General features: G+C 44.5%; 1 protein-coding gene across 8 annotated transcripts in view; it reads left to right on the forward strand.

The window, feature by feature from the left end:
* SKOR (STELAR K+ outward rectifier) overlaps nt 1-27109 on the forward strand; it is an 89275-nt gene that overhangs the window by 47928 nt on the left and 14238 nt on the right. For 7 of the 8 annotated variants that reach the window (XM_087385617.1, XM_087385618.1, XM_087385619.1 and 4 more), the window contains one exon: nt 17042-17230. In XM_087385617.1, coding sequence (XP_087241743.1) covers nt 17042-17230 — 189 coding nt within the window. Of the gene's footprint in view, nt 1-17041; nt 17264-27109 lie in introns of those variants that run through there. The other variant, XM_087385625.1, reaches the window with a different exon arrangement.

The raw sequence follows: 27109 nt of genomic DNA on the forward strand, positions 1-27109 counted from the left end.
CAGATTTGACAGGTGGAGGGAGCTCGAATGGAAGCATCCTCAATCCCCTCTACCTATTGCATCTTGCTTTCCCTTGAGCACAACCAGCAAGTTCAGTCAGCAGTGCAAGAACTTAATGACAAAGCCATCGTTGGGCATCTTGTGAGTCGTATTCACACTCAACAATAGTTTCAAGATTAGGTACAAGCAAGGCTTGCATTAGATAGAAAGCACATTGTAGACATGACAATTATGGACGGGGAGTCTTCATGATTCAACTATCCACCATCAAGATGGCCCAGACATTGCTACATAGATGCCCTAATCATTTGGGGCCACACTTTATCTTATTAATTCCATGGTACCCTGATTTTACTGTTGCAGATGTGGAGATGGATCCTACATGTTGGGTGGGGTCTAAAGCAGGGCATAAGTCTTAAGTAGAGAGATCCGCCTCTCATAGGGAAGAACCATAGGTGATTGGCCTTGTACCGCTGTAGGCAGCTCCCCAACCTCTTGATGTACTGAAGCAGCCGTAGGCTAGTCACTTTTGATTGGTATTCACAGTTGGAGCAGAGGGGGTGAGGTCTTTACTTCTCTTGGAGACTCCTTCGACCTACCAGCTGGCCCAACACCATTACCCCCCCCCCCCCCACTCACCCTGCCCCCAAAAGAAAAAAACACACACCGAGTCTTCCTGCTCCACCCCATCCGGTTAACCCTTCTCTTTAGAGGGAGGGTCTACTAGGCATGTATTTTGGGCCTCCCTAGTCCCTTGTCTTCGGCTACCACACTTATTTACCTCTTAGTGAAACCACTTAATTATGTATGAAAAACATACATGAAGTGATGATAAAACCCTACGAGAACCTCATACAAAATTATGGAGAAAAGAAATAAGTTGTCGTTGTTGAGAAAGTGAAAGGAAAGCATGAAGCTGAACACGAAACAAGAGAATGAATATAGAATGAAGAAGGATGAGGTCCATATGTAGGCACCTCTACATGAGCCACCAAGCTCCTCAATCATCTCCTCAATCAGCTCCTAGAATCTCTCAATCATCCTATGTGGCATCTACCACCACCTAACAGTGCTTATGGGCACCTAACTGTGCCTCTAGCACACACACATAGAAACCAAGGTGTGCCTGGGGCATACACCTTAAGATATCCCATCAAACCCCCCCTCAAGGGAATGCCTCAGGCTATGTCAAGGATACATCTAGTCACATAGTGTCTCAAGCCATCTCATGGTGGTCAAGGATAAATCTATGGCTAGGATCTCATGCTAGCAAGGGTTCCCAAGGGTGTGAAGTCAAACAAAGGGATGCATAAGACCCTCCAATGGTTATCTCCCCTGCATGTACATGCACACAATGTCTGCAGGAGGTACCATGGAGCTAAACACATACACATGGCCTACATCATATGGTGACCAGAGGTGTTTACAAAGAACACAATAGTATATTCCATTCATTTTGGAGGACTATCCAGGCAGAGTACCTTGACTCAACATAAAAGAGAGATCTGGAGCATATGTGGAGCTGGTTCAAAAAGCATAATCATCGTAGGAGGCCTCATCTTGTGGAGGCAGATCAATTGAAAGTAAATTAGCAGTTTCTGATTTTGTAGTTGCTTCCTTTTTGGCCTTACAAAACTTTTCATGGTGATTGTTTTTGCCACAATATTTGCAAGGATTAATCTTGAAGCAATCTTTTGAGAGGTGATTAGTCTTCCCACAATGTTTGCAAGATGAAAACTTGCCCATTTGAGTTTTTATGGCATAGGCTGTGTCATTGCCTCTCCGGAGTTCCTTGTGCCTTTCTTCTTCTTAAAGAGCAGTAATAAGACCTTCAAGATTAGGATTAGGAAGATTTTTCAATGTGGTGACAATATGATCATAATCTTCAGGCATACTTTTGAGCAATACTGCCATTGCATCATCTGTAGTGATTGGAGAGTTGATAGAAGCAAGTTGAGTCATGAGACTCCGCATGTGATTGACATGGGCAGCCAAGGGAGTGCCACTAGCCATCTTCAATTCAAAGAAAGCAATCTTAAGTGACAATTTTGAGATGTGAGAGCTAGCACCAAAAAGAATATCAAGCTTTTGCCAAGCTTCAGAAGGAGACTCCATATCAGAAATGTGATGAATATAGTCATCTCCTAAGCCAAGAGCAATAATGCCATAGGCTTTCTCCTCTCTAGCAGGATCTCATGCCGGGCGTGTAGGAGCTGAGGATTCTCCAGCATTAAAGGCTGTTGAAGAAGAAGTTGAAGCAGGTTTGACAAGCCCCAAGAGGTTTTCCCTCATCAATGCAAACTTAACTTTCATTTGCCATGTGTGAAAGCCCTCACCATTGAACTTATCAATATTCAAGAAGGTAGCCATGAGAGGGTCTAACCCAAAATGGGCAGTGTCTACTCTCTTACAAGGCTAGAAAAAGCTGAAAAGCTTCAGAGTACAAGCATTTGGTGTAGCAAAGACTTCCATAATAAAAATCATAATGGAAATGATACTTTAACTTGCATGCTTCATAGAGGTGGCTAAATGAAAGTATTCCAAGCAAATCCAGGTATAGCAACCTAAAGGAAAGTTGTAGCCACAATTGTACTAATGCTATTCAACACCTTAAAGTATCAGAAATGCCAAAGTAGCATCTAATGTAGCACCAAATTCACAACACGATCAAAACTGTCCAAAACAGAGGCTTGATCTTGGAGGGCTTGTATCTCACTCTTCAAGGCAAAGAAAAGAGGGCTTTCTAGGCAGAAATAAAGATGGTATACGAGAGAAGAGCCACTGAGGAGGAAAGGCGAAATGCCGCGTCACATTGCCATAGCCAGGAGCTTGATTGTCGACGACTGGTTTTTCGTCTGTTTCTCCTCAAATGCATAACTAAATGAGCTCAAACTTCATCAGCAGCTTGCTTGTAGTGTCGCCCAACTTGTGCTCAGAGGAATTTGGAAATGAGTGACCACAGAGGCGGCATTACACGATACATCGGCGGACTGTTTTCTTGTTGGCACAGGCGATGGAGGCACAATTTCGCGACAAGCTTCGAGCTGAAGGTGCACCCTACAGAGATTGTTCTACAGCACAAAGGGCTTGGAGAATGGTGAAACGACGAGGGAGAACAAGCTCTCACAAATTTGGGGAAGAAATGGTGAAGATGAAGAAGAAGAAGATGATGATGAAGAAGAAGAAGATGATGACATGGCATAAATGGGCTCAAGGAGGATCATAGTGCTCTGATACTATGTTGAAGAAGTGAAAGGAAAGCATGAAGCTAAACACGAAACAAGAGAATGAATATAGAATAAAGAAGGATGAGGTCCATATGTAGGCACCTCTACATGAGCCACCAAGCTCCACAATCATCTCCTCAATCAGCTCCCAGAATCTCTCAATCATCCTATGTGGCATCTACCACCACCTAATAGTGCTTATGGACACCTAACTGTGCCTCTAGCACACACACATAGAACCCAAGGTGTGCCTGGGACATACACCTTGAGATATCCCATCAGTCGTAACCAATATGGAGAGTGGAAGTGACATGAGCGCCTTGTAGGTGTGTACGTGAAGAATAAACCATGATCCCACTCTCCCCTTCAAGTAGCTCTCCTAGCCACTACGCATCCTGCGTCTCCAAGAACACAAGCTCATTGACAAATAGTATCTCATGGATATTACCCAAACTCAATAATTTTCTCTAATCTCGAAAAACATCTGAAGGAAGATACTCTATCGGAGCTCTGTCACTTTAGATTTGCACTCCAGATCCCTGTTGATAAACTAGGTTTTATTACCTTTTGCTTCATACATCATAATTGCTATGGGACTCTCTCTTAGGAATTTCTCTCCCTCCCTCCCCCCCCCCCCCCCCCCCCTCCCCCCCTCCCTCCCTCCCCCACCCCGCATACCTTCTTGTAAGTTTCATTATTCCACCCTCTTCTTCCATTTCATTGACAGGAAAGCCATCTCCTTAGGTTATCATCATCAAGATTCTCCCTTTGGCATGTTTTCAGGGCATGGACAACAGCATACAACTCTAATTCATGAGTTGGCCAATTTCGTTGAGAGGGAGAAAGCTTCTTGCTTTCAAAGCCTACTGGCCTTCCCTCTTGGAGGAGAACTGCTCCTATCGCAATGCCACTTGCATCGGTTTCAAGGAAAAACGGTTTCTGGGGATCAACTATTTTTAACACCGATCCTAAGACCACAGCTTGTTTTATGGTGTTAAAACTCTCTTGTTGATTCTGTCCCCATTTAAAAGGTACTTTATTTGAGGTCAGATCAGTTAATGGCGATACTATTTCGGAATATCCTTTGATATGCCTTCGATAAAATTGGACAAATCCCAAGAATGATCGCAAAAGCAGTCAAACTCTGAGGGATTGGCCAAGTCAGTATCGCAGCCACTTTCTTTGGATCCATTTCTACTCCCTCAGGAGTAATAATGAATCCTAAATATTCAAGTCTTACATAAAGACTGGCTTTTCTCAAAGTACTGAACACTATTCTTAAGTGTTCGTAATGCTCAGTAATACTTTTACTGAATACCAAAATATCGTTAATAAAATGTACTACAAACTTCCCGATATACGGATGTAGTAAATCGTTCATAACTATGACGAATGTAGCTGGAGCATTGGTAAGTCCAAACAGCATTACTAAAAACTCATAATGTCCAAACCTGCTTCTAAAAGCGGTTTTATGCACATCCTCGGCTCTAATACGGATCTGATGGTAGCCACATTTAAGATCTATCTTACTGAAAATTACGGCCCCATGTAACGCATCTAGCAAATCATCGATCCGAGCCATCGGATACCTGTGCTTAATAGTGATATTATTCAATGCTCTGTAATCTATACAGAGACGAAAAGTATCATCTTTCTTCTTTTTTAATATCACTGGCGAAGCAAAAGGTGAGAAACTGGGTTGAATCTGCCCCAGCTTCAGGTATTCTTCCAGTTGTCTTCGTACCTCCGCTTCTTCGGTAAAACTTAACCTATAGGGAGGTCTATTTATAGATTCTGCCCTTGGGATTAGTTCAATCTTATGCTGAACATTCCGCTTTGGAGATAACCCATAAGGTAACTCATCCCTAAAACAATCAGAGAACTCCTCTGCTATTTGATCAACCAGCTTGGCCATCTCTCCATTTTGGATAACATCAGTGCTAGCCGAAGAACCATCAATCGGCTCTACCGATGCTGTACAAAGAAACAAAAACTCTTCTTGAGCTTTTCGAATTTCCATTACGGAAACCAACGGTCCTTGAGGTATATATTTTTCACCTCGTAAGACATACAACACATCATTCATCTTGAATTGATAAATGTGCTTTTTCAATCTATGGCTGGATTCTTCCTAGAATGCCAAGCCTTATCCAGGGCTATGTCTGCATGAGCAAGCTTTGTCATTTCAAAATCAAGCTTCTTTGCATAGTCCTGAATTCGAAGCTCCAATTGGGTAACCCTTTCGTCCCATACTTCAGTTAAACTTCCATCTGCCATTCTGACTGTATATGCATAGTCAGATGGGCTAGTCTTTAATTTCAGCCTCTTTACAAGCTTGGAGTTAATCACATTGTGCGTTGACGCTGAGTCAAACAACACAATGACATCATGATTGGCTACTTGTCCTTTCATCTTAATTAACTCCGTATCGTTAAAGACTGTATACCTAGTTGCTGCGGGCTTTGATAGGACATTATCAGTGCACTAGTTACTAGCTTAGCAACAGACACACATAACAAAACAGGTACTGACCTTTGAGAAGATCCCACTAGCTGAATCTACAGCTGAATCTACATCTGTTCTGCTCTGGGACTTCCCTTCATTTCCACGTCGCATTCTGAGATTACCATCTCAGCCATCCGACGATCCTTATTTCGTGGACAATCTTTCCACTGATGAGGCTGAAGGAATCCAAAACACAAGCCTTCTCTTCTCACTTTTTCTCTTTGCTCTGGGTTCAAAGAAGACTTCGACCAAGCCCGGGCTGCCATTGGTGTTACTTTTCTTTTCATTCCAATGGTGGTACTTGATTTAGGAGTCTCAACTGGCTTCGCCTGCTTGGGTTGACCACTAAGCTGTGAGGCACTCCCTTTGCTAATCCACTTCTTCTTAAACCCAGTTTTCTTTGGGTACTCATACTGAGTCCCAACCTGCACAAACCCACTTAGTCTGTTTCCTTTGGCATCCTCATAGTTCAGGGCTATGGCAATTGCTTCATCTAGCGTTTTCGCATACTTAGCTCGAACTTCCATCTTGATCCGATCATTCAATCCAAAGATAAAATCTTTTACCTGGATTGACTGAGGTAGAGGTTCATAAACTTTCATTACACTTTCTCTGAACTTATCAGTGTATTCCGCTACTGATAAATTTCTCTGACGAAGGTTTCGATATTCCCAAGCTCGGGATGCTTCATCAGGAGGTAAGAAGTGTTTTCTAAATTCTTTTTTAAACCCCTCCCAAGTAGTGGATGCCACTCCATCTTTCTGCTGTTTTATCCACCACCGATCCGCTACCTCATTAAACATATGGGTGGCCTCGCGAATTTTCTTCATATCATTCTTGATTTCACAAATGGCAAAAGCCTCTTCCCATTTGTGTAACCAGGTCTCTATGATATCAGAACTACGGTCAGACATCCGACCAAGAATACTTTTCTGGCCTATAATTGGCAATATTAGGCACCTTAGCCCTCCTAGGCTCGGTTGTATGAACATTGGTTTCAGGCTCCATTGGAGATTTACCTTTCTCTTCTCGAGATGGTCTAGTAGACATACTATGAACCATTTTCTTAAGCTCGGATTGCCCTACATTTGCTTGTAATTGTTGCGCTAAAATTTGTTGCAAGGCATCCTCCAATAATGCAATTCTGTTAGATAGTGTATGGCCTGCTTGCGGGGTCGGCCGGACTCCCGACTCTACGGGATCCACCCTAGAAGCTTCTTCTTCTACTTCCATTTAGGCCGATGGGTGTGTTTTTTTTTTAATTAAATAAAATAAATCAAACACCGCCTAAAACTGTATTTACAGACTGCTTTCCAATCTCATAACCACAAAAGGTGTCTAAACAGGCATAACCATCAAGTGAAAATAACTGAGAACCAAGATGAATATCTTTTCCCTATACTAGGGACATATCTGCAATCTCAAATAACTCAAACACCGAGGGCAAATAAACTAGCATATACTCCAACAAAACTTAAAAGGCATAGAGAGCTCCCTAGTCATATTTCTGCTGCATGAAGAGACCAACTTGTCCCTACAAACCACTCCAAATCTGCAATTATAATCTGTCCTGGATGGATGATGTGGCTCCCTTTTTTTTTTTTCTTCTTCAACCTTAAATGACGTGTCCTCTGTCAATACAACCGTTCAAATGATTACCTTGCTCCCGGGATCTTCTTCACCAAATCTCTGTGAGTGTCTGATTTGGACGCTACATCATTGCAAAGTAACCACTTCGTAAACAGTAAACATCACACCCAACTCTACGCACTCAAACGACCCATCACTTCTTAAAATCCACCGGATACTATTGTGACCTTAGCCCCAAGCCGTAACTGTTTCACGCTCCAAAATTGCTCCGCGATAAACGTAATTAAAAGCAATACCAGAGTAGTCAATCCGATGACAAAGAAGACTAATCTATGTGACTATTATAACTCACGGACTTCGCACAGCAAATCAACCCACGATTCGAACGCCCCCAACTATATAATGTTCCTCACATGCGATGCCAAAGAGCCCTGAAGGTACCAAATTATGAACCTGCGACTGTACGCGATCCTAATATCTTTCAATTGCGATGACGTCCGTGAACTAATACCAAAATACGATATGTGCTCCGTATTATTCATCGTCAAATTTGGGCGTCACACAGCCCTTTGATTAACAAATTGCCCGCAATATACTACATACTCACAAATAACGTGTAACATGACATCATCTTATCTCCTCAACTCATTAGCTTAGTCGTACGCCCAGCCAGTCTATCGACCCCTTAGCCTTAGATCCACCAAATAAATACAAGAAGGGGGCAAGAGGGCATCCTTCCCGAACTGATTTAAAAATCTGAAATATCTCCCCTTTCTCCTCTGATAAGCACCTAGCTGTGGGCTGATCTATATAAGGAAGAAACACCACTAATCCATGCATTAGAAAATCCAAATCGTGCAAGGGTACCTTCTTTAAAAATCCAGTCTCATGTGCCTTTTCAAAATCCAAGAGTAGAATGGCAAGGCATTGTTCACTATCCCAATTTGAAGCTTCCCAAAATGAGAAAATATTATTAAAAATGCTTTTGCCATGCATGAAGCCCGTCTACATTTTGTGAATAAGATATGGAAGAATGGGATGTAAACACAGACTGGTTGCTTTGGCAAAAAAAAGATTCCCAACAAAGTGATGGGTCTCCATTGGGAGATGAAATTTTTGGAAACTTTACTTGGGATAAGATGAATGAGACCCTCTGTAAGTGAATCGGGCATAGTTCCAAAGTTCCAATCACCTTGCAGGGCTGAGGTAACATGGTCCCCAATCATGTCTAAAATAGCAACAAAAAAGGAAAGTGTGAGCCCGGGCATTTGCCCTTGTGAAGGGCTAGAAGTGCAGCCCTAGTTTTTGGATTGGTGAAAGGGATATCAAGGAAATCAGTCGTATGTGGTTTCACCAATCTTGGAATACTCTGCCAAACCCTACGTCTAGCATCATCTCTAGTAGATGAGTCAGGATCTGCTCAAAGAACAGAGGCATAAAAGTCCATAGCAATCTGCATGCTGGCATCAAGAACTATCAGCGAAACCCCATCAGAGTCAATAAGGTGAGATATACTCTCTCTTGCATGTCTCGGGCCACAAGAGTAGAGAAAATGTATTTATGGACCCCCTCCCATCTGAATCCAAAAGGATTCCTGTGCATGAAAGGCATATTTTGCTCTCTGATCTAGCAAAATCTACATACGAGCCCTTGCTGGCAGCAATGCGCTCCTGAATCCAAGCATCTTTAGGCCTTTTTAACTCTTCCCTCTGTAGGGTTGCTAACTATCAATGGAGGCCCCTCTGCTGCATGAGAATCTCCTGTCTCTTGGTGTTAGCAATAGTATGGTAAAAATCACTAACACTAGAGAAAGATGCTGCAACATGTGAGGAAGATGACACTCCACCCTACAGATGAGAAACCCATATTTGCAAAACATCCTCTGTGAGGCCCTCCTCTGCATACAATGAACCTAGAGTCTAGATACTAGTAGAGCAAAGCCTCTCATGATGTTTAGAAATCATAAGAACCATCGGAAAATGATTCAAGGTGGTAAACCCTGGTGCAATGCATAGTGAGCCTTGCCAAGTGCCCAATCAGCAACATAGAATCTATCTCTCCGTGTATGAATGGGCATCTACAACATCCTATTTGTCAACAGAACTAGAATGAATGCGGCAAAAGTGTAAAAGGCATCATCTGTCCATAGCAACTTTGCCACTTCATTCAAAATTTTAGGGTCTAACTAATTCTAGGTACCTCATCCGATCTGATCGCCTCTACCACTGAAGAGGGAAAATTTGGGAAGGGGGATCTCAGTGACCACTCCAAATGCCGCTCCGATCGTGGCAAGGAGTCATGGTGCACCTGAAGGAGACCTAGAAATTTGATGAAAAGAGATGAAGGGCTTAAGGAAAATCTTCTTGGAATCGAGTGCTAAGAGATTAGCCCTGAGAACTGTGCCCGTAGTTGCAGGGGTATCAAATGCCATGTGAAAGAAACCTCAACTCAAAAGTCGAATATCAGTGAGGTGTTGAGAGAGGTCCGAAGGCTGAGGGGAGAAGCAGGGAGACGGATAGGGGCTGAGAAGTTGCAGCAGATAAACAGAGAAATGAGCCTTGCTGCGAATTAAAAATCTGAGCAAAAAATGAATTGAGGGCAGCTTGAAGTTGCAGCAAAAGCTGAGGCGTGAATCTTGAGCAAGAGCATTTTGAAAATGGAACTGTTAAGCTGGAACTTGCTGCAAGTAATCAAACCGTTTTTGGAGCTGTGGAGGGTGTTTTTATTCGAGCAGAAAACGCCCTTATTCTCACACCATCCGCACTCGGAAACAGTTACAATTGGATGCCTAGTGTTGAAGACCTTTTGAAGAGCATTACTTCCTAGAGCAATAGGTGTTACAGCAGGTCACAACTAAAGTTGTCCCGCCTTTGGACTAGCCTTCACCCTGGAAAGATATTGTAGTTCTCCCAGCTGGGAGCCTGCAGAAGCCTATCCATTGTTCCATGGTGGGTGCCGATGAGGAGAGATGGGACATTGTAGTAGAGGACCTAGAGATGAGTGCCCGTGGAGTTGTCCTATGGCCTAGGGAATCTAGCAGTGCTCCTTGATTCCGTGTTTATGTTGGTGTCATTCACGAGGTTGCATTGCACAGCTAACAAAAAAATTTATTTGGAGTCGGCTGGATCACCAGATACCAGAGGCAAAGTTGCTTGGGAGATGTTGATTGTCCCAACGCATGATGGTGGATTAAATATCATTGATCAATATTTTCAGTGCAAAGCTTTGCTTTGCAAATTGATTGTCAGGAGATTTATGCTTGGGCAAGAACCATGGAAGGATTTCTTTTTAGAAGCGTTATTTCTTGTACTCCTTTGTTGAGTGGGGATTGGCACAACAACATTAGTGGATATTCTCTTTGGCAAATATTAGGACATTGATAGCAGTGATCGTTAGGGCAGCGTAGTTTCAGAGGTTCATTGATACAACCCCATCCAGCCACACAGGATGAGATTCTTAGGCAGCCCATTATATTGAATACTTTTATTTGGGATGATCAAGGCATGGCTTTGGGAGCTTCAGACTATATGTTGTGGGTCTAGGTGGGAGAGAGGTCCCACTTCCCTAGTGGGTTCTTCTAAGGCTTTCAAGAACCTTCTTGATGGCCAGAGAGCCGAGAGAGTACTTCACCTCATGGGAAGTGAAAGAAAAATTACTGATTGTATCAACAATCCCCTTGGAGTGTTCCACAGGGACATTGGTATTCCCCTCCGATTGGTTGAATTTTTGGGAGATCCAGAGGGAACTATTGTCTTAGTGCTGTCTGGTAGGAGATTGGTGAGGTCAAATGATGCTATTCTCCAGGATGCACAGCTTCTTCCAGTGAGTGGTGTGCGGCTTGGTTTTTATTTTTGGCTGGTATGTTGACCCCAGTCCATAGATGGCGTCTGTGTGGAACTTGATGTTATAACTTTACAGGGGTGTCCCAATAAATTTCCTGACCTAGAATCCTGCCGAGTAGAGCTGGTTGATAGCCTTTTTTAAGATCGCAGTTAGTGCATAAAATTTCAGATTCAGGCTAGTGGCGAAAGGCCATCTACAGCACCCATTGGGAGAGTTTCCAGATGAGTTTGGATTTATGGAGATGTTTTTGGAGGAGGCTTTCGAAAGCTCTCAGAAATAGGAAGGTCACTCTTTTCTATTAGCTTTCTTTACATGGAGGGATTGCAGTAAACAAATAGAGGGAGAAACTTGGAACTGATCCTTCTTGCATACAGTGTGTGCATGCTATTGAGTCTATTCAGCATTGCCTTTGGGAGTGGAATCAGGCGAGGTTTATATGGGCAGGAATGGATGAAATAATTTTCTCCTCCTTTTCTGTTTATTACTTGGGATTCAATTGCTTAGCTTGCTTTGACTAGACCTCATGTTTTCTGTGAAAAGCCTGTTTTCATTTTGGGCTTTTAGGGAGCAGCCTCACCTTCTCTAGGTATGCATTGTGGATGTTGTTCCTCTCTCTCAATTCAGGCCGGCACATGCTTCAATTGACACAAGTTGGGGGACCATTGCTAGTATTACAGCCTGACACATTTAGAGTGCCAAATGTAGAAGGCAATTGACAAGAAGCAGTTCATCGAGTTCAAACTATGGCCAGCATATGCGTGCATACCTTAATGGCTATATGATCTAGGTTGCAAGGGTCTTCTAGAATGTTCTCAATGAGGAGGAGGTTGTTTATTAGGAGATTTGGCATTGCCAGTATTATAGTCTAGCACATTTGGAGGTCCAGCCTCCAAATGTAGGGAGGCAATTGACAGGAAGCACGTTCATCTAGCCAAAAGTCTGGCCAGCATAATGTTTTCATACCATGATCTAGTTTGTAGGGGCCTTCTAAAATGGTCTCAATGAGGAGGAGGTTCTTTTTAAGGGAGCATCCCTTTCTTTTTGGAGTCTCCCTCTAGTATGATTTGGCATTTCTGGCCACAATCTTGGCTCTTTCTGACTTTGTATGGGTTTTAGTGCCGTATGTTTTTCATGCTTTGCGTAATGTATTTCAACCTAGGGTTTTCAGTCTGGGTGGTTTCTTTCATACTTGGATGAAATTTATTTCTCGTTGGGGTGGGGGGGGTTTCCATGTCTAGTTCTGAGGTTTCAGTTTTAAAGGCACATGATGCCCTCACGTTCTCATCAACAACAGGATTCTTTGGCCCTCGGATCTTGCAAACAGGTTGCTCTAGAGGTTCCTGCAGCCCCTAGATCCCAGAGATAGGTTGCTCCAAAATTTCTTGCTGCCCTTTGTTATAAGTGGGTCTTTGTAAACAATGGTTTGCCACTACAATCCGGGTCTTGAAAATCAGGAGGCTCCCCTTCGGTTCTTGCCCTTTCATGCACGGAGCAGGCCCTCTTTCCATTAGCTCAAGAAGTCCCCCTCTAGATCTTCCCCCCCTTCATGCATGGAGTAGCCCCTCTCCCTTCAACTCACCAGGTTCTCTCTCTTGGTTAGCAAGATTGGTGGAGGACCTTGGGTCACCCCTCGTAGTAGCCTCTCCGAGTCCCTTTTTGTAGATAGTGATTTTGCTGATTTCACAGATCTAATATAGATACTCGTAGCTTCAGCCACAAACAAAAAAAGAAAGGGGGCGAAAGGGCATCCATGACGGACTGATTTAGAGATCCGGAACCTATCTCCCCTGACTCCTCCAATAAGTACCTGGCTATGGGCTGATCTATAGAGAGCGGAGACCCCTCTAATCCAAGCATTTGTGAATCCGAAACGAAGGAGGGTTTTCTCTCGAAAGCCCCAATCTACCCTGTCGTAGGCTTTCTCAAAGTCCAGGAGTAGAATGGCCATCCTTTTGCCACTTTGCAAGGCCCACTCAGAAGCCTCCCAAAATGAGAAGATGTTATCAAATATGCTTCTGCCATGTACAAAGCCCGTCTATGAATCGTGAATGAGATCTGGAAGTATGGGCTGCAAACGTAGGCTGATTTCTTTCACCAAAATCTTGTACAGAGTGCCCAACAGAGTGATACGTCTCCATTGAGACACTAGGTTCGTGCAACCCCCTTTTGGAATAAGATGAATGAGACTCTTTGTAAGTGAGTGAGGCATCTCACCGGAGTTCCAAATGCCCTGTAGGGATGAGGCAATGTGATCCCCAATCTGATCCCAAAAAGCAATGAAAAAAGAGGGAGTAAGTCCATCTGAACTTGGACATTTTTCCTTGTGGAGGGTAGTAAGAGCAATCCTGAATTCTATGTTGATGAAAGGTGCATCATGTGAGACTCTCATCTCAAGTTTCACCAACACAGGTATACACTGCCAAATAGCGTCCCTAGCATCATCTCTGGCCTGCGTGTCTAGATCTGCTGTAAGAAGGGAGGTATAAAAATCTGTAGTAATATGCATGACAGCATCATGATCTGTCTCTAGAATGCCGTCTGAGTCAATAAGCTATGAAAGACTTTATCTACTATGTCTGGGGCCAAGAGTAGAAAAGAAATGTTTATTGACGCTACCTCCGATCCGAGTCCAGAATGACTCTCTGGCATGAAGGCATACTCCTCTCTAATCTAACAATATCTAGTGATGAGCCCTTGCTACAGCAAGCGTTCCTGAATCCAAGTATCTGTAGGCCGTTTTGGCTATTCCCTCAAAAGGGCTACCAACTATTGGCGAATACTAACCTCTCGCCTGAGAATCTCACATCTCCTCTATAGAGTTATAACCCAAGGTGTAAGATAAATCCTCCTAAAACCAAGCGCCAAAGAGCTAGCCTTGAGCACTGTGCTCGTGGCTCTAGGAGAATCGAAAGCCACAGGAAAGAAACCTTGTCTCAATAATCGAACATCAAAAAGGTGGGAGGTGAGGTTTGAAGGTAAGGTAGTAAGCATCCAGTCCCTAGGCTATGATCTGAAATGGTGGGACCCATGGATACAAGCAAAGAGGGTGGTGAAGCTATCGAACTCCACATCCTTTTTGAGTTGTGGCAATGGTTTTCTAAAATGTGGAGGTTCTCATAGTATCAAGGATTTGTTTGAATGGGTGTCCATTCATCAATCAAATATGGGAGGCTGAACACAATGAAGTTCCATCCGTCAAAGCGGAAGAGGTTGAGAGGGGGAGAGGAAGTAGAAGAGAGGCTAAAAGGCTAAAAAGGCTAAGGGGAGGGACTGAGAGGGAAAAGGATGAGAAGGAAGGGGACGAGAAAAGTTCAAGGGTGAGAGGAGGGGCTGAGGAAGGTTGAGGGAAGGAGGATGAGAAGGGAGGAGGAGGGAAGGCAGGGGTTTGGGAAGTGGGAACAGGGTAGTGAGAGAAGGGAGGGGGGCAGACAAGGGGCAGAAGGGCTGTGTAAGAAGTGGCAGGAGGTAGGGAAGGACAACTGGGATAGAGAGGGGGCAGTGGGGCAGGGGAAGGAGGTGAGAAAACAAGATGAGGATACGGGGCAGGGGGAGGGAAGTGAAGCGGCAAGGGGAGGCAGGCGGGGGGGTGTGGGAGAGAGGCGGAGCAGCAAGGGGAGGGATGCGAGGCAGGATGGAGAGAGGGAAGGAGCAGCAAGAGGTGACGGGGAGGAGCTCACCCAAGCTCAGGAACCCAAGTGATATCTAGTCTTTTTCTTTTCATTAAGTTTTGGGACATGATTGGTGGCCATATTACGTCAGCTTTGCAGAGCATTTGGGACTTTGGGATTATGCCCGATTCAGTTATAGAGGGTCTCATTCATCTTATCCCAAAGATTATTTTTTTTCCGGGGGGGGGGGGCAAAAATTTGGTATCCCAATGGAGAACCATTGCCCTATTGGACAATCAGCTTGCAGTTGCAGTTGCAGTTAAAGCCTCTTGTGCCAAATTTTATTCACGATATGCCGACTGGATTTGTGTATGTTGGAGCATTTTTTTATAACATGTTTGGGAAATAGAAGAGTGGGCTGCACATAGCAATTAGGGTTTGGCTGTTCTACTTTGAATTTCATGAAAAGCTATGACCGAGTGGATTTGGATTTCTTGGAGGGTATTCTACTACAGTTTGGTTTCTCATATTCTTGGATTAGGGGGGTTTCTTCTTTATATAGATCAGCCCACAGCCAAGTGCTTATCAAATGGGTTAGAGGAGAGGGATCTCAAATATCTAGATCAGGCAGGCAGGCAGGGATGCCCTCTAGGCCCTTGTTTGTATTTATTCATGGCTGAAGCCATGAGCGTTTTCTTGAGATTTGAGTCAGAGTATTGGCCTAAGAATTCCCCTCGGGCAGGGGAATTCTTTTGTGGATGCCACTCCACAGACTGTTACCTTGTTCAGCTGGAATAAATGGGAAGGCTTCTGAATCAAGAATGATGGCACCCAAGATTGGGAGACTATGGCTCCCAATCTTTTGGCTTTCTATTCATGGAGGAAGTGTAGTAAACCATTGGTGGTCCAGGTTTGGGACTCCCTCCTCGTGCCCGTGATGCTCCTCAGATGTGGAATCGATTTAGCATTGCTGTTGGGATTGCAGAAAGGCCAGGGTTGTTTGGAAGGGAATCACGGGTCTTGTGGGTAGTTTTGTTCCCTCCCCTTTTCATCACTTGGGGGCTCTAGTGGCTTGTCTCTCTCTAATTAGACCTTAAGTATTTCACAAGAGGCATATCTCCTCATAGGCTCTCTCAGTTTGTTGTCATTTGGTTGGAGGTATGCTCTTTGAATGATGTTCCATTATCTCACCCTGGGAGATCATATTGAACATATCAGCTTCGCATATGTAGAGATCCAGATGCATGAAGGCACTTGATGGATCCTAGATCCACCTGTCTCATACCTTGCCAGTATATGGACGGACATTGTACATACCTTGATGGCCAGCTGGCTGAGTATGCAAGGATCTTTTAGGGCTGCTACTGCTAGGAAGAATATTTTCATTGGGCCATCCTTTCTTCTTTAAGGTCCCCGTTCAGGTTTGAGATTGCATTTTCAGCCTCAATTCCGCCTTTTTCATTTGAGCAGGGCTTGATTATCTCAGGCTTTCTGATGCGATGCATGGTTTTTTGATGCATTGAGTACTTTTCTCTTTGGGGGTTTTTTCATACTTAAAAGACTCATGTGGAAAAGAAAAATACTATTTGGGGAGCTTTTTCATACATAATAGAAGCCTTTGTCATGTGGAAAAGAAAAATACAGCATTCAAAAATCATGTAATAGAAGCCTTCAAAATCATGCAAAGCTATACTATGTCCAATACTAAACAAAATCTAGCATTATCTTACTTGGTCTTCTAAATCTTGTGTTTCACCGTATTTAATTGAAGATCCCTTTGGAGTCCATTTGTTCCCAGTGCCTCAAAAGATGTTCATCTTTTACCTCTCACTGTGTATGTGATCCAAGGCTCCCTGGTTCATCCTATTTCGTATAATATTATAGTTAAAGACTCACTTCCTCCACTCACAGAGGTTTCCTTCAGTATTTCTTCGCCTTACCACTGTGTATGTGATCCAAGGCCCCTGATTCATCCTATTTCGTATAATACTATAGTTAAAGACTCGCTTCCTCCCTCACAGAGGTTTCCTTCAGTAGCTCTTTGCCTTGCCCCATTTTCTCAGCCTGTTGACGGATAGCCAAGCTGAAACAGATGAAAGCACAAACATAGAAGCTAATCTCATCTTTCACTTGGCTCTTGCACAGTATTTAGCACCAATTGATAAATTTCCTATCGTGTTGGTAAATATAAAGGCCTGTAGAATTACTCTCAATTGGCTCGGACAGATCAAGCCTGACTTGTGTGGCTTTGTTTCTTTGCATGGACAGTACAAAGGTTCGGAAAGCAGAATAAGGCAATTAGGGGCAGACATCACTTTCTTAATTGCTGAGCAAGAGGAGGATTTATCACTCAAGGTTAATAATGCTGCTTATCATGGGAAGTTTTCCCACTTGAAGACTCTTGTCAAGGCTGGAGCAGATCCGAAAAGGCCAGATTATGATGGAAGGACACCTCTGGTAAAATGTTTTACTTCTATGTCATGGACTTAACAACATGCTGGATAAAAGTACCCATTGAATTCCACTTGGTCTTGACATATTGGAATGTCACACGGATCCAACATGCATATATGTGTGTGTTTGGTATTGGCATTTTATGAGCTAATGAAGGTAAACGTCTGCCTTTCAGCTGGATCGTTAGGATGCGTATTTTATGCAAGCGAGTTGATACATGAATATTAATTTTTTTCTATGGTTGGGTGTTGCATCGCCAAAGGATGGGTCTATAGATAAATATCAGCTTGAGATCTATGGAAGATGCTCATAGCTTCCGTCACAAACAGAAAAAGAAAAGGGGCAGGAGGGAATCCCTGATGGATTGATCTAGAAACATGAAATATATTTCCCTGGTAAGCACCTAGTTGTCGGTTGATCTGTACAAAGAGGACACCCCTTTAATCCATGCATTTGAGAATCTAAAACGAAGAAGAGTGCCCTCTAGAAATTCCCAATCTATCATGTCCTAAGCTTTTTCAAAAGCAGAGATAGCTTCTAGCCACTATGCATAGCCCAATCTAAAGCCTCCCAAAAGGAGAATATATTATGAAAAATGCTCCTGCCATGCACAAAGCTTTTCTGTATGTCATGAAGAGATCCGGGAGAAAGGGCTGCAAATGTAGACTAATTGCTTTTGCCAAAATTTTATATAAGGTGCCCAAATGAGCGATAGGCCTCCATTGTGACACCGAATTTCTGCAAACCCCCCTTGGAATGAGATGGATGAAAGTGAGTCAAACATAGAACCAGAGTCCCAAGCACCCTGCAAGGCTGTGGTGATATGATCCCCAATCTCATCCTAATGGGAAATTAAAAAGGGTATGAAAGCCCATGCTGCCCTTATGAAGAGCAAGAAGTGCAGTCTTGAATTCCACACTGGTGAAAGGCGCATCTAGCAAGACACTCATATCTGGTTTTACCAAAAGTGAAATGTGTTGCCAAATACGAAACCTAGCATCATCTTTGGCAGGTGTACCTTGATATGTTGCTGTCAAAAGGGAGGCATAAAAATCAGTAGCTATACGCATGATGGCATTATGATTTGTCTGTAATACCCCATCTGAGTCAATAAGCTATGAGACACTTTCTCAACTATGAGTAGAGAAGAAATACTTATTGACTCTACAACCTATCGGAATCCAAAGAACTTTCGTGCATGAAAGGATACTCTGCTCTCTATTCTAACAATGTCTGCCGATAAGCCCTTGCTTTAGCAAGGCACTCTTGTACCCAAGCATCTATAGGCCATTTTTGCTCTTCCCTCTGTAGTGCTGCCAAATGCTAGCGAAGACCTACCTCCTTTTTGAGAATCTCACGCCTTCTGGTACTAAGAAACTGATTGATAGAAATCACTATACCATAAACCGATGCTGCCACTTGTGAAGGGGATGGCACCCCGTCTTGCATGTCAGAGACCCAAATCTATACAACTGACTCAGTGAGGTCCTTCCCTGCATAGAAGGTGTACGGAATCCTAATATTGGCAAAGCGACCTCTCCTATGAGGCTCAAGAATCATAAAAACCAGTGGAAAGTAGGCTAAAGTAGAAACCCCAGGAAAATAAAATCTATCAATGTGTGCATGAATGGACATCTAAGGTCTCGTATTTGACGTGTGAATTGGTGACTGTGATGGAGTCGGAAGGCATCATCCAACCAAACATCTCTGCCACTAAACTGAAACATTAAGGCATCCTAGGCTGCTCTCTCCAAAGAGTGAATACCACCATGTTGAGCCACCATGTGGAAGTCACCTCCAATAACCCATGAATCTGCAATGGGGCCCAAGAGAAAAGAACATGGTCTCCTTGATTATTAGGGGCATAGAGATTGAGAAGACCAACCTTACATCCCCCAAATCAAGAGAATGACCCACTGAGCTTTGGAGGAAAAAAGTGATATTTGTGCAACAACCAAGGGAAGAATAGAATCTGAAACTACAATGCAAGTCCCACCCCTAGTGCCCAAAGTAGGTGACCAAAACATATGACTTGAGAGCAATTTACCTAACTTTGCGTAGTCCTTGGCATCCATCTTCTGTTCTTGAATAAAGAGAATATCAATGGCACCCCCTGTAACACATGGATGAAGATGAATACAAATAATTTGTCTATGGTGGCAATGTCACACACAACCAAGGCCCTATATGTTCCAACTAACAATCCTCATCTACGGAAGGAATTAGCATGGATCACCATACCCAACCTAGTGGCGGAAACAAACCCATCCATGGGGATTGACCTCTTGCTCGAAGAGCGAAGGAGAGAACTATGGAGGAAAACCCACGGGGCAAAGAACTCGTCCACCTGAGGAGGAAGACACCCTATCAAAAGAAATACCAATCAATGCCTCACCGAAGGTGTAGGATACAAACTCTTTCTCAGGATAGTCCACTGGATCTACCAAGGTAGAAAAAGAGTTCATGAAGATCAGACCTAACGTCCGGTACGTAAAATCCCATTGAAGCTGGGGAGATGGTATGCACAATCCCCTTTCCTCGATTCAATAGGGGAGACACGAATAAAGAGTGGGGCTGCTCAGAAGAACCATGACCACAAAGAACCAAGATAGAATCATCAACAAAAACATTTTGGTAAGGTGAGGGGTCCATGGCGGAGCTGCAATCGGATCAATGGGAGGATTTGGAATCGGGGCAACATCTATAGCAATAGTATCCTGAGCTAGGCAGGGGGTATCCTCAGGTACAATTATGGTTGCAACTTGAAGAGGATCAAGAGAGTCTATAATCGCAACTAGAACAGGAATGTCCAAAGCCCCGAGGTCCGAGATGAGTGGGGGCCCTTCTTGATCTGTAGGTGGTGAAGGAACATGAACATTAACGGAGACCTAGCGGGAGATGACGGGTGCAATGGATGGCGGTCGTTGCTTACAATCTTGCTCTTCTTCCTTGGGTGGGAATTGTACCAAGTGTATCTTACTTTGACGCATCTCAAAGTTCTTTCCTCCCTTCTTATGGCTTGCCATCTTGACAGCTTGGGCAGTTTCAGGAATAATATTCTGAAAATCCCTGTCTCTTCTCTAGAACAGATTGATAGGCAGCTTGTCATGTGGAATGACAACATACTTAATAGTCATGGTAGATCTCTTAGTTCAGGTGGTAGAGAGGACCCGCTTCCTCTGTGGGTTCTTAGAAGGATTTCAAAAGCCTTCAAATGATCATAAGCTTCACTTCGTAAGTCATCTCAAAGCAAGTGAAAGAAGAATCGAGTAGATAGATGAAACCCGCCCTTGGATTGGGTTTTCACATATGTCAGGCCTTACCATCACTCTGCATGTCTTGGGGCATCAGGTATTCCCCTTCATGTCATAGGGCTTTGACAAGGTTCAGACAGGATGCCATGGTTTTTTATATTCACTCTGGGGCAGGTAATTCAAGTTCATGGATGATGATATCCTTGTCGATGTTGTTTTCGAGCCTATCAAGGTGTTGGGTCATGGGGAGCAGTGTTTCTTGACTGTAGATTGTTATCTAGACCCTAAATTGTATCACATTCCCTTGGGTTCATGGACATTTTGGCTCTAAGAAGATGAGTCATGCTGTTTGCCACTCTCCTGCACATGCCTCATGATCAATATTTGGGAGCTTTTACCAAGCATTTCAGTGTGGCATATTTGGAGATCTAGATGCACAAAGGTTCTTGATGGCTCCTAGATCCATCCTTCACACACTTTGCTAGTATTTGGATAGATACTGTAAACTGTCTGATGGCCATAATTGTGAGCATGCCGAGGCCTTCCCGGGCAACATCTATCAGGATGATTATGGCTCCTTGTTTTTGTTTGAGTTCACGACAAGTTTGAGGTCTCACAACCTTGATAGGGGTTGTTTGCCCATTCAGGGTTCTTTGTTTCTCATGCACGTACCATCGGACGTACACCTAATATTTTTTAGTTCGTTTAGTACCGCACTAATATCGAACGGCACACATCGAACGTGATCGTACGTGTCAACCACGCCCTCGAAAGACACCTGAGGGCCTGTAAGAGATAACCATGCCACTGATCCCCAAGTCATGAAGGGTGCTCTATGAAATATGCTAAAAATCCTAGCAACACCCTTCCAAATCGTCCTCTCTTGTCTGCACTCCCAGAGGCAATGCTGAACTGACTCAATTGCTGTGTGGTATCAAGGACAAGTAGGGTCAGCCCCGAACCTGGATCTCCACAGCTTCACTGCAATCCCTCCATGCATAGAAAGCCAAAAGAAGAGAGTGATCTTTCTATTCCTGAGGGATTTCCAGAGCCTCCTCCAAAAGTTTTTTTGCACCTCCAAAGAAATCTAAAACTATCCCAACGAGGAGCTTTGGAGGGCCTCTGACCTCTACTGCTAAGCTGAAATCTCCTGGCATTTTGACTATGTAATGAAAGAAGGGGATGCTCTTCTCTTGGTGCCCTTCATCAATCCATTTCCACTCCCCTGGGTTCCATTGCAAGAACCTAATGGGGGAACCACCATATAACTAGAGTCTCCAAGACTCAAGTTCCAGGAGAACAAGATTAGGTTCAAGATACCACTGTGAGTTCTTGCCCCACTCCATGTAACCTGCAATCCTAACAGGCTGGAAGGCAACCTCCAAAAGAATATCATCTGAAGATCTAAGTAGTCTGCCTCCCAACTGAACATCAAAGACAAGGGTCTCCTCAAGTGCATCCCGCAAGGCAATAACATGTAAAGGAATATCCGTCCCCGTGAAAGCTCCCAATCAAGTAGACTCTATTTTCGGCATGTCATCCGTATTTATCCAGTTTGCTGGTATGGCTGTATCTATCTGCTGCATTGTGACTGCACTCCCTCTGAGATGGCGAACTGATAAGAGTCTCTGATCATCTGGAAGCTTCCTAAGAGCCCTCGAGGCACCTACTGTGGAAGCAAGTCCCCTCTCCCATCTAGACGACTGCATATAATGTGATACTCCTAGTGATCTGCCATCCTCATCCAATATAGAGTCATTCCACATGATTGGCTACCTATCTATTTCTTCGCGAGAGGAGGGTGGAACTCTCCGAAGAGTGCCTCGAAATCTACCCCAAGCTTTCAGAATGGCAGCAATGAGAGGGAAAGATGGAGATCTAAGATGGGCCGAAGTAAAGATCCACCTCGAGCTGTTCATCCAATCTCCCCCATGAGATGGTGTACAAGACTTAATGCTGTGTAAGAAAAAATCTTTCTAAGGCTCCTGTCCAGGCATCAATCCTCTCACTACAAACTTGTAGACCAAGGCCATACACTACAAGTTTGGATTAATAATATTGAGACCTCCTTCCCGTGTGGGGAGGATGAGGGTCTCTCAAGCCACCTTGTCTACAACATCTGAGGTGCCATCTAACCGGCTCCATAGGAAGTTTTCGATAGGTCTCATGAGCTGAGAGATACAACCTCTAGACCTGCGCCAACATGAGCAAACGAACCAGGCAGTAGCTAATAATACCTGGTTCTAAACCACTACTCTGGATACAAGGTCAAGTCTGGCAGAACTCCAAAAAATGAGTTTCCTCCTGATACTCTCCAATACGGGAGAAAACTGTTGCGATGGAGAGATGCCCACCCCAACCTAGCATCCTAGGTATCTGATGGAAACACCCCTCCGAATGCAAGTAAATCCTATGTCATTCCCCCAGTCTGGAGTGTCCTCATCACTAATCCAAAAGCCATTGGATTTGTTTACTTTGTCACTAATCCAAAAGTCTACTCTGTCATAAGCTTTCTCAAAGTCCAGAAGTAGAATGGTGAGCCTATGGCCATTATGCATGGCCCAGTCAGAAGCCTCCCAAAATGAGAAGATGTTATCGACGATGCTTTTGCCATGCACAAAGCCCGTCTGCGTATCATGTATAAGATCTGGAAGAAAGGGCTGCAAACATAGGCTGATTGCTTTTACTAAGATTTTGTACAAAGTACCCCACAGAGTGATCGGTCTCCACTGAGACACTAAATTCCTGCAACCCCCTTTTGGGATAAGATAAATGAGGCCCTCCGTAACTAAGTATGGCATCTCACCCAAGTCCCAAACCCCCTACAGGGCTGAGATAATGTGGTTCCCAATCTAATCCCAAATGAAATAAAAAAATAGGGGTAAGCCCATCTAAGCCAGGGCACTTCCCCTTGTGAAGGGCAGATAGACTAGTCTTGAACTCTATGTTGGTGAAGGGTGCATCAAGTGAGACTATCATATCTCCAGTCACAACATAGGTAATAGCTGCCAAATAACAACTCGAGCATCATCTCCTGGGTGTCAAGATCTGCTGTAAAAATGGAGGCATAAAAATCTGTGGTTACTTGCAAGACGGCATCTAGATGTGTCTGTAAAACTCCGTCTAAGTTAACAAGCTGTGAAACACTCTCCTTACTATGTCTAGGGCCAAGAGTAGAGAAGAACTGCTTGTTGACCCTACCTCCTGTCTAAGTCCAAAATGACTCTTTGGCATGGAAGCATACTCTGCTCTCTGATCTAACAGTGACTGCTGCTGAGCACTTGTTGCAGCAAGGCGCTCCTGAACCCAAGCATCTGTAGGCCTCTTTTGCTCTTCCCTTTAAAGAGCAGCGAACTGCTGGCGGATACCTATCTCTCGCCTGAGAATCTCACCTCTTCTAATACGAGCAACTGAATGATAAAAGTCGATAATATCTGAGAGAGCTGTAGCTACATCTGACAAGGAAAGCTGCCCATTGTGCATGTGAGATACCCAAGTCCGCAACACTGCCTCTGTGAGGCGCTCCTCTACGTAGAAGGCATATGGAATCCCGATACTGGTAGAGCGACTCCTCACATGAGGATCTGAAATCATCAAAACAACAGGAAAATGATCTGAAGTGGACACCCCATGTGTAATGCATACTGTCCCACCTCTGTCCAGAGCCCAATCATCCACATAAAATATGTCAATCTGTGCATGGATAGGCATTTGCAATCTCATGTTCGACCAAAATAACAGGAGTGATTGTTGAGTGTGGAAAGCATTATCATGCCAAGCATCTGTGCCACTGTATTGAAAAAGGAAGGCATCCTAAGCTGCTCTCTCTAGGGAAGGGATACCACCTTTCCTACCTCCTCTTTTGTCTGTGTGCATTTCAACCATGTTGAAATCACCCCCAATGATCCAAGGCTCTACAATGTAAGACTACGAAAGCAGCTTCTTCCATAGAAGGACACGATCCCCTCTTGAATTGCGGGCATAGAGGTTTAAGAAACCAACCTTACGCCCACCAATCAAAAGAATGATCCACTAAGCTCTAGTCTAGAGGGAACTATGATCCCATGTCCAATCACCAAGGGGAGCATCGAAGAAGAAACAGAAATGCAAGTACCTCTCCTGGTGCAGGCAGGTGACCAAAAAGTATGGCCTGAGAGAAGCTTACCCGACTTGGCACAATCCGTGACATCATCCAGTTTGTGTTCCTAAATCATGAGATTATCAATAGGGTCCCCAGTAACATCTGGATGAAGTTGGTTACGAATCAGCTCCCTACAACGGCAGTGAGGTACACCTCCGAGGCCCTGAACGTTCCAACTAACAATCCTCATCGGCGAGAGAAAGAGACCAGATGAAAAACCTTACCCGACCTAGTAGCGGAGATATCCTTCTCCTGGGAAAATTTGTTCCTATCAAGAGGAGGGAAGTCGATTGGGGAAAGCACTCCCACACCTGTAGAAGGGGAAGCTCTATCCATGGTGATCTGAAAAACCTGCTCCCCAAAGGTAGAGGGTACAAACTCCTCTAACTCAAACTCTGCCATGTCTGCTGGAATTGCAAAAGAATTCTTGAATGATGCTTTTGGCACAGGTGTGCGGAGGATCCTTGCGGATGGTGGAGTAGAAGCAATATTGCCCTTGCCTCTGTCAAGAGGTGAAGAAAGAGGAGCAAAAGAGAAAGAGGGCTATTGATGGAGCTCGGCCATATAAGTAGCATTCGCCTGGAGTATGGCACAGGTTTCGGCAACAAATTGCTCCATAGATGGAAGCTCCTCCTTCACATGAACATCTAAAGGGACAGGAGCAACCTCATAAGCACAAGGAACTAGGATAGGAATATCTCTTGCATGTAAGGGAGGGTCCGTGGCATCATCAGTAGCCTCTTGAGGTGGAACTGGCTCAACAACTGTGACTGGCACCCAACGGGGGAGGATTGGAACAGGATGTGCTGATGGTCATGTTCGCACTATAGAAGAAGGTCCAGGATCCAGGACGAGAGGCTGTAGCCAATGGTCTTGGGCGAGAGGTGGAAGGTCTAGCAGCGCAAGAAGTGGTAGGATGTGCAGTAGATCGTGAAGTAGGTCCAGTCGAGGTGGTGCTATGAGGCACTACACCCGTGGACCTTTTAGGCCTTTTCTTTTCTCTCTATCTTAGGCAATCTCTGGCAAACTGCCCAGGGGTCTTGCACATCCTACACTGATCCTGTCTCCCAGCGATTTCAACTCTTTGCCTGAAGAATGAGCCATCTGGATGCTGGAGCATGATGTGGTCATCTGTGATGTTAGGATCAGGGACAATGACCCTAACACACAGTACCCCGTCTAACCCGGCTGCCTCTACTACCGAAAAGGGCATCCTAGGGAGGGGGGGATCTCGGTGACCATCTTGAAAGCGGCTCCAATGCAAGATAAGAGTCGATGGTACACTTGAGGGAGGCCGGGGAATCTAAGGAAGAGTGAAATCATACGGCTATCCTCCTCCACAAGGTCAAAACCCAACGAGAAGGGCGCCAAGAAAATCCACCTAGAGCTTAGAGGTAAGGGACTGACCTGAAGCACTGTACTTGCTACATCTAGGGAGTCCAAAACAACGTGGAAGAAACCTTGACCAAGTAGACGAACATCTGTGAGGTGCCCTGCGAGGTCTCCAAGATGTCGAACTCTCTTGCTCTATATGTTTTCTGAGCTGCTGCAACTCGTCTTTTGAGAACGTAACGGTTTTTGTGGCCGATGGAAGCGGACGAGGATTGGCTGAAGGTAGAGCCATCATCAATCGAGGTGGGAAGGTCGACTCGAACACAATAAAATCTGTCTGCTCTAGAAAATGATGCCAGAAGATGAAACCTAGGGGGTACAGGAGGGCAGGGAGAAAGGGAAGGAGGGGAGGCAGATGGAGGGTGAAGGAGCGGGTCGGGAGAGGAGAAGGAAGAGGTAGGAGGGAGGGGGCTGAGAGAGGGGAGTCGAAGGGCAGGGGATGGGACTCGAAGGGCGGCAGAGAGGGCAGGAAGGGAGGGAGGGCCGGAAGGGGGAGGGTGTTACGCTCTAGCCGAGGTAGCATGACCTCGGAGGAATCAGAGTCGACATTTCCCTTAAAGGATCTATCTTTGTAATATCTTTGTTTGCGCTTCATGTAAATGATCGGGAGGGAATTAATGTCAAGGTCCTAGGTGAGGGTTGATAGCACGAGACTAGGTAGATCTAAGGCTAAGGGCCTAATGCAAAGATTGTGCCTAGGGGCAAAGGATTTAATGCATCCCAAGAGAGGGGTGAAATGTTGCATTAGGAAGGCCCTATATGGATGACATGTGGCATCTAGATCTATCTAGGGAGATGGGGCTTGTTGAGGCTAGAGAGAGAAGAGAAGGATTTTCACGTATGGTTTTTTGGATTGGAATTCTCAATCTGCTTGTTTAGCTTCAGCAAGGTTGGCTGGGAGGATATCCATGGTGCTGCTCCCGTGATCTGCAGTAGGAATAGATAGTTAGTCTGTGACATTTGGTATTAGAGCCCAAGGCTAGAAATTAGGAAGAGACGAGCTGGATCGCCGAAGGACCTGAGCGCCAAATCAACGGAGAGTCCATGCGATGGGAAGATTGTGTTGATGCTGCGATGTGACGACGAACAACTAGC

Source organism: Dipteris shenzhenensis, chromosome 15 (genome assembly GCF_047967505.1).
Source record: "Dipteris shenzhenensis isolate YYH24624 ecotype China chromosome 15, Dip_SZ_1.0, whole genome shotgun sequence".
NCBI lineage: Eukaryota > Viridiplantae > Streptophyta > Polypodiopsida > Gleicheniales > Dipteridaceae > Dipteris > Dipteris shenzhenensis.